Source organism: Halichoeres trimaculatus, unplaced genomic scaffold, assembly GCF_033239565.1.
Source record: "Halichoeres trimaculatus isolate MK-OKI-2021-1 unplaced genomic scaffold, fHalTri1.1 fHalTri1_scaffold_14, whole genome shotgun sequence".
Classification (NCBI taxonomy): domain Eukaryota; kingdom Metazoa; phylum Chordata; class Actinopteri; order Labriformes; family Labridae; genus Halichoeres; species Halichoeres trimaculatus.
The window spans coordinates 27,796,162-27,808,110 of NW_027437192.1; the positions used below are offsets into that span (position 1 = coordinate 27,796,162).

Below are 11,949 nucleotides of genomic sequence, written 5' to 3' on the forward strand. Positions count from 1 at the left end.
TAATTGCACCAAAACACTGTGACGACCTCATTTCAAGTATACTGATATATAACCTGGTTGAGATTGTATTTTTCACACTGCTCTGGTTTCATGTTTATATCTGCTGTGACCTCCTGTCATACCTCTGTTGTCCACCAGAGGGCAGCCCTACCCCACTTTAACATGCTCAGATCATCCGCAGGTGTTTTAATGAGAATATTTGAAAGAATTCACAACTTAGAGGCTGAAGTTGAACCAGTAAAGAAAATAATTTTAATATTTATTAAACCATGTAAACACACAGGTATCCTGTCATATCACACCAGGTGGAGATCATGACGGCTCTGAATGAGATCCTGTCCCAGTGTGGCAGATTTTATAGAACAATCAATAGCAATTAAACAGAAATGAGGCACTATACAGTGGCTTTGGCAGTGCAATCTTCAGCATACCCCAGGGTATCGCCTTGCCTTGATGGTCCACAACAACATTTACTCTTTGAAGCAGATGGCTGAAAAATCTAACATAGATGAGAAAACGCCGCCCTCTCTTCCACCCAATCTCCCTCTCCTGTATGGATGAATGAAACTGGCACGGCTACGGCACTGCTACATCACTACAATGTGGAAACAGAATCAGTTTATTTGACTAACAGCTACACACAGTTTGGAGAAAAACAAAACCAGCGTCGATCACTTCTCCGTCAGACGGGGAGCGGCGAGAAGAGGAGCAGGCAGAGAGGAGATGGCTGTTTAGCGGCGGCGTCTGTCGTATGTCTGTAATGTGCTCCACTCGTAGGACTCTGCACAGAAAGGAAACCTATTAGACTGAGCTCACATTACGCCTCAGTGTGTCATTTCAACATTTTCATGCATTAAGAACTTTGGTGAACTTGCCTGGCTCCTCTTGGCTCCTTTTGCCCATCAGTCCAACAAAAGAGTTGACTTTATGCCCTATAAGGAGAGGACATGTTAGTTTAATGCAGCTCTCAGACCAGTTTATCAAACAGTGTCAGCATCATTGAGCACTCAGTAACCAGCGCAAGAAAAAACAGATAAAACCACAGTTTTCCAAAAAGCTTTGAAGTGTTACACTGTTTCATCTGACAGCAATTAAACAGGAAGTGATAGCAGCACAACAATCAAATGAAACCCACTAAAAATGCTTCTTTTTCCCATTTTGAGTGTTAAAAATAATGGTTTTCAATGGAGTCCCTCCAGAGCAAGAGAGTTGTGTCCAGATCAACGATCGTTCAATTTTTGGTTTTATGATGAATCAAGGAATGGTGAAATTTAATAACATAAAACAACAACTAAGGATGAGGGCCAGTGAAGTAAAATGTAACAGTTTTACTTAGGTCTTGGAGAATTTCAACCCTTTGTGTTTTTCTTTCTTTTTCTTTTTTTCTCTTTCTTTTATTTATTTATTTTTTTTTACAGGATTAAGACTTAAACAAATCTTAAAAACTACGGAAGCAAGACTTTATCCACGTAACATCAAAGCTTTCTGATTTTCACAACAGTAGGACCTTAATCCATTGTTCCTCCTCATAAACTTTATTCTTTTACACCATGACTTTTTTCCTGTAGCGTTACAGCTTTTTTCTAACAACATTACAACTCTAAGCTTGTAGCATTATGATTTAATTTTCATAGCATGACAACTTTTCTCTCAAAACATAACTTGTAAAATTGACTTTACATATCTTCATTTAAACTGTAACATTTCAGCTTCTTTCTAGTGTTTTTATAACTCTTTATCTCAGGACATTACAACTTTAATCTTGTAACATAAATTTATCCCTACAACTTTTTTCTTGGAACATTTGGAATCCCTTTGCATTATGTGATTTCTTTTCTTTTTGAAACATTATCCAAACAGCAATGTCTGTTCTATAAATATGAGGCAATGCAGGAGTGCTACATGCAGTTCATGGAGCGCCCCCTTCAGGCTGGTTCCAGAAGTACATGACACCACATACACACCAAGCCAGAAAAAAGAAAAAAGTAGCAGCAGAAATAAACATGTTTACAGCCTGGTATAAGAGATGTTTTTCATCTGAATAGTAAATTTCTCTAACGGCGCACACAGTGTGTGATGTTTTTTCTTTCATGATTCTGCAGTTTAGATATTTAGATGACGACTTTGCCCAATCAGAGGCACAGCTCAGCTGATTGACAGGCGGCGCTGTTAAGCTGTCAGTGTGGTGGCTCAAAGCCCACCTTCTTACCAGTATGGCCCTGGCTGATAATTTGCTTCAAACTGTGTTTTCAAAACAGTCGGGTGAACTCACGAGACTACGTCCATTCATTATACAGTCCATGTTTTAATCCCACAACATACTAACTTAATCTCATAACAGAACAACTTTTTTGTGACATTAGGACTTTGTTCTCGTAAAATAACCTCTTCTTCTTTTGACATTGTTTTATTAGTGTCTCAAATTGTATATTTATATATTATTGTGGCCCTAGTTTTCCTAAGTTCACATTTTTGCGCAAGTTAATATATTGTAATGTTTTGCATACAGAGCCAATGCAGGCTGCATTAAAAATGATCAATATGACCTTGGTTCAGCAATTTTTTTTTTTCTCCTCTGGTGGACAGACCTGACAAAGCCTTACTTTTTACAAATCAACATCATGGTACAAAAACACTTTTTATCTATTTCTGGTTTCAAACCGCCAAAGAAAGCCAAAGTGTCAAAAGCCTCCGAATGAGTCGGAGTCAACAGTGAAGCTGAGACTCATGACACAGGTGAAAAATAACTCTGTCAACGAACATTTGGAGCTCCACCTAAAGTCATAGGGCTGCCTCCTCCTTAAAATCAAATAAATCGTCACGTTGTTTTAGTGCTCAGGCTCTGAACACGTCTGATGACAGTTTCTCAAAAATGGCTTCAGTCATTAAAACAAGCTAACATCGTGCAGAGTTTGTCAAAGTTTTCAACTTTTAATTGCGTTTAAACAGCTGTGAAATGAGCACAGTGCCCTGATTGACCACTGGCTACTACTGCGCTGTATGCATCAGATCAGAGTCAGAGAAAACGAGACAAACATGACAAAAGAGTCTCTGAAGCTTCCATAAACGCGAGTGTATTCTTCGTATCATGACATGAATCTGTTCGGCTGTGGTTGGACCCACCTGAGAGAGCTCTGACATTTAAAAGTATTGATATTTGTGTATTTCAGACTACTGCTTATCCAGACGCTCTCTTAAATAACCAGACTCTGGCTCCAAATGAGGGAATTCTGGCTTCACTTTTTTTTTGTTACAGCTGGAGGAGCCTGATGAGCGTTTTCTGTCTTATCATACAATAACTGATTGAGTTTTGTATTTCTGTCCTGAAAACAGAAAAAAAAAGTTGATGTTGGTTGTTTGGAGAGCAGCCTCGGTCCTGTCAGGTTTTCAGTTTGAGTAAATGTGACGGGCGGTTGCATCACAGGCTGAGCGGAGCGCCTGTCAATCACGGTAATGGACTGTAATATGATCAGGGGGAGGAGGAGGAGGAGGAGGAGGAGGAGGAGGAGGAAGGTGGGGGTGTATTGAGCGGAAGGGGGAGTTATAAAACTTATGAGCCCTGAGGGAATATGTGACATTAAAAACATCAATGGGTGCATAAGACTGCTGAGACTTTACTGTGAATAACTCCGGTTTGCTCTCGTTGTTTCTACTGAGGAAGCATCCAAACTGTCTCATCTTTAATGAGTATGAAGAAATTACTTATGAGTTAAAATCACAGCCCCCCCTCTCATCATCACAGGCATAAACAATCCAATTTAACTCTCACATGTCCTTGGAGCATTACTCTCAGCTGCCCTAATCACGAGTGACTGATGGCCGCGCCTGCACACCAGGAATAAATGAGATGTGTACTCACTCTTTCTGCTGTTGTTGCATCACTGAGTGAGTGGGAGGCTAATTTGGACTAAAAAAAACCCTGACAGAGGAAAAAAAAAAGGGTAAATCCCCTCCTCCACCTCCTCTTCCTTCCCCGTGGTTCTTTTCTCTCCTGTGTGTATTCATCTCTTCTTTCTTTGTCCGTCACAGACGTCTTCTCCAAACCTCATCCACAAATTAACACGTTCAAAGAAAAGCTAAAACTGTGACGTACAAAACCATCTCCTGAGCCTGTCAGTTAATTAAATCTGGTGGACTGCTCTCTTTTTATACCGCCAACTTAAATATACAAAAATGAGGAATTGCTTTTCCCCTTTGTGCTCACTTTGTTCTCTTTTTGACCTGAATGACTCACCCGTTTTTCTCTCACAGGGTGACTTTACAGGTTTGGGATAAATCCACCAACCCCTCCCCAAAACACACCTGCAGGCTGCATGCTTATTAAGTTTATTTAATCACCTTTAACACCCAAACATGCTGTAAAATCTTAATTATACAGACAGCCCTCATGTGATGAGGCTCCTCATTTTTGTTTGACCTTAAAGTTTGAGTTTTATGACAGGAAGCAAAGTGGCAGTGTCAGTAAAAATTAATCTCTGAGGTGAAGCCTCGCAGGTCATTTTTTTTTCGTTAATAGGTTTATTTTGAGCAGATGACACAGAAGCAGCGGGAAGCTTCAGGTAAGAGCTCTGACGTCATGTTGTTCACATGTTTCGTGGAAATCAGAGAGTCTGGGAGCAACATCAGTCACGCTGCTCTGCAAAAACCTGAAGCCTTAGCAGCTGAATTTTCTCATTTCTGATAAAAGGACATGACAATCTAAAAGTAAGGATGTGATGTTAGAGCCTTTCATATACAGCATCTAATGTTTTTTTCATAAGCTTTTTTTAAAGTATTGAATCTGGCTTGAATTTTTTTATATTACGATTAACATCAGTATTCTTCAGATCATTTAGTTTTTATTTAACATATTTAGACATTTTTTTCTAGAAATCGAGGAGCACTGCTCAGTTGGATCAGAGATTTCAGGTTGTGGATGAACCACATACTCCAATGTCCACGAAACAAGCCAATATCAATATGCTGCAGTTCCTTTTGTGGCCACTAGAGGCTGGCTCTGAAAGTGAGTTGGCCCCCTTCAGGCACTGTGTTAAACTCATAGACTGCTTAAAACATGGACGCAGTCTCCCCGTCACCCCCTGTCTGTTTCTGAAATGGACAATGAAGCACATCAGCTATCACAGCCATATTGATAGTGGCAAGGGCTTCGCCTACAGCTATAAGGCACCTTACGGTCACGTGACCCTGAGCTGTGCCTCTTATTGGGTGGGCTCGCGATCTTAATATCCTCTGAACGGCCGAGTTAGAAAAAATTCACCCCCTGTACAGTGTGTGCCGATAGTAAAATTAGCAACTCAGACAAGAGACGTTTTCTGAACCAGGCTGTAAAAAGGTTAATTTCTGCTTTAATAACGGCTTTTTTTGGCTTGGTGTGTTTGTGACTTCCGTTACTTCCAGAGCCAGCCTCAAGCGGACGTTCAAGAAACAGCAGATTTTAGCACTTCAGCATCGTCTCGTATTCCCAGACCGGAGGTTGCCACTAAGTTTCACTGTCAGTTTGTTTCCAGCCTGATATGAAGAAATGGGCTTGTTGTGTTGATCTTATTTCTGAATTCATAAAAAAGGTAGCATGGTGAATCTTTGTACGTCATAACATTTAGGAATGTAAATCAGACTAAAGCCTGGATTATACTTCAGAGTTGATCCTACACAATAGTGGCTTACACAGCTGTGAGCGCTACATACTTCTGCAGTACTCCCCCAAAACACACGGGGGCAGTGGTCAGTATGATTGTCAGAATGCATGTTTTTGGTCCTGATAGCTTATTCTCTTGGTTTTTCATAAGGAGGACACCACTGCATTTCTACTGAAGCTGATACATGTTGCTGTTTTTCATACAACAACTTTTACAGGAAAGGGTGGGGAGGAGACGTTGGCAGAGATTGGATGTATGGTGAATCTGGTGAATCTGAAAATGTTAAGAAAGCAGGAAGAAAATGCCACTCTGTGGACCAATCACAGAGCTCATGGTCCATATCGTTTGGTCATGTAGTTACTTTTAGTTGGAGGTGAATGTCAGACTGTGGGTGTAGGTTTCTGCATCAGGAAGGAGCTACATATACAGGTGTAGGTTACAGTGTTGATTCAATACTGAGAAAAGTTTAAATGTTTAAACACTGCCCACAACATGTAGCTTCTGTGCAGCTGTGTGGTTCTTTCTAGAAGCTCCTTTGAGCTGACTGTCCTGTAGTGAGGCTCAGTCCATGGTAGGGTTGACTACACCTCGTCAGCTTGATTCCCTTCATCCACTCTGCTGCTCACTTTCTGTCTTAAACAAGGGAATCTCAAGCTAGCTTAATGTTCTAAGACATGCTATAGCGCCATCTTCTGAGTAAATTACCTCTGCCTGCTGGTAGTGGTGTAACTGTAGCTAGTGATGGCTGACCAAGGTGTTGTTGAAGCTTGGACACTTTTTTCAAAACATGATTCATTACCAATCTTTAATGACTCACAGTGCTCGAGTGGGACACCTAGTGGTCAATAAAATGAAGCGCAGTTGATACATGTTACTGGTTCATGGATTGTTCAGGATTTATTTTGCCAGTGCATTCCCATCTGATAACACTAAATGATTGAATGGTTTCAAGTGGATAAACACCTAATAGTTAATTATAATATGATATAGAATAATTAAATTACTACTAATAATGACAATAAATACTGAAGACCATATTTCTTATTTAGCATGTCTGTTAGTTTACCTTTGTATGCCTCACTTTTAATGTGTATTATTAAATATTTCAGTGGTTCTGCTACATTCAGGAGACGTGCTAAACGTTAACTGACTGATGTAATTTTTACATGGAGAAAATTCAAATACAGAAAATACACACACACACCATGTGAAAACTGAACCAACCCAGGGATTCATTGCATATATACATATACGTCACTCACATGTGTTAGACGTCACCAGTCACGTGACCAAAACAACGCTTCAGAATGGTGGTTACACACATTTGCCTCTTAAGCTACGGCCCATGTGTCTAAGTGTAGCTTAACTTCACCTTGGTGTGTGTGTCGAAGAGATTTCTGCAAGTCTTCTGTTATCAACTTGTTTCAGTTTATATAGAAAGAGTAAGAAACTGTCTAAATTCTAATAAAATTGACAAAAAAACAAACAAAAGTGTTTGTGTAGAAAATGTGACAGTCAAAGTGAGGCTAAAAATGACCAGACAGACAGACAGATGGTGTTTTTACGACCTGAATAAGCTACGAGTGTATGTGGTCACTTCCATTTGACAGAAAAGTAGTGTTATGACTTGTGAACTCGATTAGATACTCACTTTTGTGGGTGATCTGTGTGTTTCCTGTGGAGAGGAAAGAAGAGGTGACATTAAAACCAAGCGCAGAGAGGAAGAAATGAAGATAAACCTGTGAGTCAGATCTCTCACCCATGGAGCGTTTCCCCATCAGGCCGATGAACTGATGCGGCCGCGGCTTTCTCGTCATCCTCAGGAGGATGTCTCTGAACGAGTCTTGGGGGAGCCAGCCGTCCTGTGGGCGAGAATCTCAGTGAGCATTTACAGAGACGATTAATGAAAGACATCTTTGTATGGAGCCTGAGGTTAGTTTGCCACCAAACTTTGAGTATTTTTTCCAAAAGAGACATTTTAGGGAGATGTTGAGATTGTGGTTAATTGGTTAGTGGTAATGAGAACTTGTTGTGGTAGATTTTACCTGGAGAAAAGGAGCTCACAACTTTCAAATGACTGATGAATAATTAAACCACTACAGCTGTATCACTGGTGTCTTATGAGGTTTTGTCCACTTTATGTGCACGACACGTCTGACACCTGAGAGCCCTGCAGCTGATGTAGACATTAAAAATTAACATCAACATGTTCAGTCTGTCCCTCGAGGTTTAGTTTGATTTTATAGATGATGAAGAGGAATCACTGGTGACAAAAATGTTCCTTGAATGTCTTTTGTACTCATTGAAAAGAAGGCTGGATCTGAACATGGCTCTAATAATAACCCGTATAAAGCCAGAATCCTGAGCTTTCATTAGAGCTTTTCTATTTCCAGGACATATTTCCTCTGCCTGCATTAGCCTGACTGAGAAGCGTTCCTGGGGGGCCACTAACGTCTCCACGCTGAGCTCTGGTGATTTATCACTGCCTCCTTCATCTGCAGAGCGGCCTCCTGCAGGTTCAGCCTGCTGGCTCCTCTCCACATCGCAATGTCAAACTCAGGACGTGCGCTTCATGCTGATGGAGACGGTTTTAGCCTCAGCTGCGACTTCGAGGAGCACTTAAGGGTTTATTTAATTTCCTATTGGCTGGCTGCTCCGAGCGCCGCGAGCGTCTCCATCTTCAGGAGCTCAGATATTATCTAATTTTCTCCCAGAGGGATGAGACTGATCCCCGTATTATGATTTAGGTGAAACTTTTCAAGACTCAAGGATGAAATGTTTTATTGATAGGCTTCTATTGAATTAGAAGAGCTGTGCTTTGCTGAGTCTCGACTGTGTGGAGAAGAATTCAAGACATGCCTCAGTCTTGAATTGGGAAAACGGAGGAGATGATCTGAGCTGTTAACTCTACTTAAACAACATCATACTCTGTAAAAAACTGAAATCTTATCAAGTGCTTTTGTCTTTTTTTTAAAGAAAAATTATCTTGTCATACTTGATTTGAGCCACATTCACCTGACCAATCCAGAAAAATGTCTTCTTTTGAGTTATTTAAAGACTAAAATGAGGTCTGAATTGCTTGTAACAAGTAAAAAAAAAACATCTGCCAATGGAACAAGAAAAATTTGCTCGAAAATTTGCTTGAAACTAAAATAATGTCTCATTCTAGTCACTTTTCTCTTGTTCCATTGGCATTTTTTTTACTTGTTACAAGCAATTCGGACCTATTTTTGTCTTTCAATAACTAAAAACAAGACATTTTTCCGGACTGGTCAAATGAATGCGGCTCATATCAAGTCTAGAATGGTATTTTCTCCTGGAAATAAAACAAAAACACTCCATACAATTTCAGTTTATTCCAGTGTAAGACTTTCTTCCAAAAAGACAAGTGTGCTGTAAATAAAAGAATCGTTCTTTCAGCCTGTTATTGTGCTTTTTCATGTATAAACTTATGAAAAAAAATGATACTAATAAAGAAAAATGTGCATCTCAACTTAATGTTTTTTTTTAAACTTTGTCCAAAACTTATCGATCTATATTTATCCTCTTTTTTGCTTTTAATGCTGCTGTTTCAAGGCTGGATATTTACTGCTACAGGGGATGACTGTGGAGAAAACATCTGACCCTCTCTCAGAGGTAGTAACAGAGGAGGGAGGATGGAGGAGACAGAAGTGATGAAAGGGTGGGAGAGTGTCTAACGCAGTGTGTGAGTGCGTACTTGGATGTGTAAGCGCAAAACCGTAGTGGTACGTGGCTGGGACGGATATCCCATGAGTAAGAGGATGATATTGTGACTTCATCCCAATACGGTGAGTTTGTCAACTTGGTTGGCAAAACCCATGCTTAACTGCCCTCTTCAGAAGCAAAAATGCGCTTTTTATGCCTTTTTTTTTCTTTTCACTTTTGCCCTTCAAAAGTCTGTACACGCAACACCTAGCATTTCAACGTTGTTCTTAAAATGCACAAAAGCAAAGTCTCCCCCTTATCTTATGCCCATTGCTAATCCTGGAGGAGTAACCTCCTCCCCAACATCTCAGCTTCATCCTTGGTATAAAACATTAAAAGCTTCAGCAGCAACAGTCCCCCCAGTTCTCCGTAGCTAAACAGTCCTCTGAGATCAATGAATGGAAGCTGCACAGTGAACCAGTTGGACTTGATTCGCTCCAGAAGGTTTGTTTCTAGATTTTCAGAACTTGACTGTTAAAGCGTTTCAAGCAGCATTCCAGTTATTGGAATGGAAATGTTACACTGTACATTAGTCAGTGATTGGTCTTTTAGGTTTTTTTTCTAATCTGGTGTCAACATCTTTGTGCCAGAACCTTGTGGGTTAACTGTAACTGCACAGCTGCTGTGGTCAAAAATTTTATTTTGGGGCAAAGTTTTCTGATATTTAAAAGCTCAGTTCAGACTTAAAAAAAACACAGACTTTACTGAAAAAAAAATATTTCTGAATCCAGAGAATATTTAAAAAAAAAATGCAATGAGGTCATGACACCAAAAACGTTTTTTTTTTTAATTACTCAAAGCAATATTCAACTATTTACTCTAAATGTATCAAACTCTTGGCAGGAGACTGAAAAAACATCAGATTTAGGTTGAAATTGTATGAATTGAAACATTGCATCAATGAATTAATGAACATCTTGATCTACATTCTTAACATTTCTTGTACAATGATCTCAACCTTGTTGAGCACCTATTGTATAGAAATAAATGGAAAAACAAAAAATAAAGCCACTTTTTGCGCTTTCATACTGAGGAGACCAACTTTTATCCAGACATGCAGAGAAACGCATGGAATTCTAACCTTACAAGTGAATTTTGTGAGTGATAAGTATCGAGAGATTACCTGAATCTGGTTACTGCTCGTCCAGTAGTCAGCCTCTTCTTTTGGATCCACGCAAAAAACTTGAGCGACAGCGATAAAAGCCATCAGAACATGGAAAAACAGCAACTTCATGGTTTCTGTGAGCTTCAGTCGGTCTGTGAAACAAAAAAATAAATCAGGTAAAGGTCTGATGCTCGAGCAGCAGCTGTTTTCGCGCGCACTGTGTCCTCCCTCAGAGCTCAGCAGTAGTCCATAGTGAGTGCGTGCCTGCGTGCGTAAAAAACCACAGCGTGTCCAAAAGCTGTCCGCGCGCTCAGCCTCTGCAGCAGCGTCTTCTCTCGCGTGCCCACTCTTTGTCCAGTGAGTTCTGCACGCGCTCCTTTATACCAGGGGTGCTCGGTTACGTCATTAGAGTAGTTTGATTGCTCCTCTTTGAAGTTATAGGAAGCGGACAGATATCAGGGGCTGTGAAGACGTGCGTCACCGGACTTTTTTCTACCTTCAGTTTGGTCTGAATGTGAGCCAAAAACAGGAGTTGTGTTCAGAAATTCAGCGCAGCTCCGGAGTTCAACCTCTCAATAAGTTTCCTGACTGTTAACAGCGCTGCTCTGATGACGGTGGAGTACTTTATCATTTTATAAAAAGCACCGAGTTGCCTCAGGGTGAGAAGGCCCTGTATGAGTTATTAGTTCTTGTTCGAGATTTTTTAACCACGCAAAACAGAGTGGAAGGAGCTCAGGGTTGCTTCTTCGTTTGGTTTCCTCTTTTCATCAACAAGTTCAGCTCATATCTCATTAAAACACTTTAACAGTGACTTCTAGACTCAAAATGATTTTTTTGGTGATTTTTCTCCCAAAAAGCGAGCCCAGTTCTATTTTTACAGCTTTACCCCGGCCCTGTCCTGTGAGCTTTGACCCGTCACTTTCTTAAATACGTCACAGTGTCGTAAACACATGATGACGCACGTGGTTTTACGTCGAGTTGACTACTTATATATCTGCAGAGCAGTTTTACACACAGCTTTGTCATTTTTACACCAATTACACTTGAATACCTTAATATAAATGATACATTTATCCTTTGTTGATACAGTTACATTACTTTCATTTTGTATGTTTGCTGTTTTCTTAAATTTGATTCTTATCAAGATATGAAAGCCCAGATTTGATTTCCCCCCATAGACCCTGTCCTCCTGCAGCTTGAAGCAGAATTCCCCTCTCTGTCCTCTCTGCGCTGGATGGAGAGGAGCAGTCGTGTGACCTGTGAGTGTGTGTCTCATTTCCATGAGAAAAGCTGGTTTAAAACACGGAGGATGCTCAGGATGAAAAGAGGATGACACCGTGGCACAAAGTTCAGCCTGAATGAAAGCTCGACTTGCTCGAGTGTCTTTATTCCCAACAATAAACTCGTTTTATTTACACATCTGCTTTCTGCTAATGCAAATGTTTCCCCAGTGTTATTCATCTCACTTTAATGAACTGTAAC

The 11,949-nt window shown here is 40.3% G+C and overlaps 1 protein-coding gene across 1 annotated transcript; it reads right to left on the reverse strand.

The window, feature by feature from the left end:
* Positions 1-224: 224 nt before the first annotated feature.
* On the reverse strand, positions 225-11,326 carry tac1 (tachykinin precursor 1). Its single transcript, XM_074687668.1, has 5 exons — positions 10,486-11,326; positions 7,396-7,498; positions 7,288-7,311; positions 876-932; positions 225-781 (listed from the first exon to the last, which is right to left on the reverse strand). The coding sequence occupies exons 1-5, from the start codon at positions 10,594-10,596 to the stop codon at positions 732-734; spliced, it is 345 nt and encodes a 114-aa protein (XP_074543769.1). The 5' UTR covers positions 10,597-11,326; the 3' UTR covers positions 225-731.
* Between the last annotated feature and the right edge of the window lie 623 nt (positions 11,327-11,949).

Coding starts and splice junctions, on each gene's coding strand:
- tac1 (XM_074687668.1), bottom strand. CDS start 10,596: ATGAAGTTGCTGTTTTTCCATGTTCTGATGGCTTTTATCGCTGTCGCT. Junction 7,312..7,395: donor GATGGGGAAACGCTCCATGG/GTGAGAGATCTG, acceptor TCCTCTCCACAG/GAAACACACAGATCACCCAC. Junction 933..7,287: donor CACACAGATCACCCACAAAA/GTGAGTATCTAA, acceptor CTCTCCTTATAG/GGCATAAAGTCAACTCTTTT.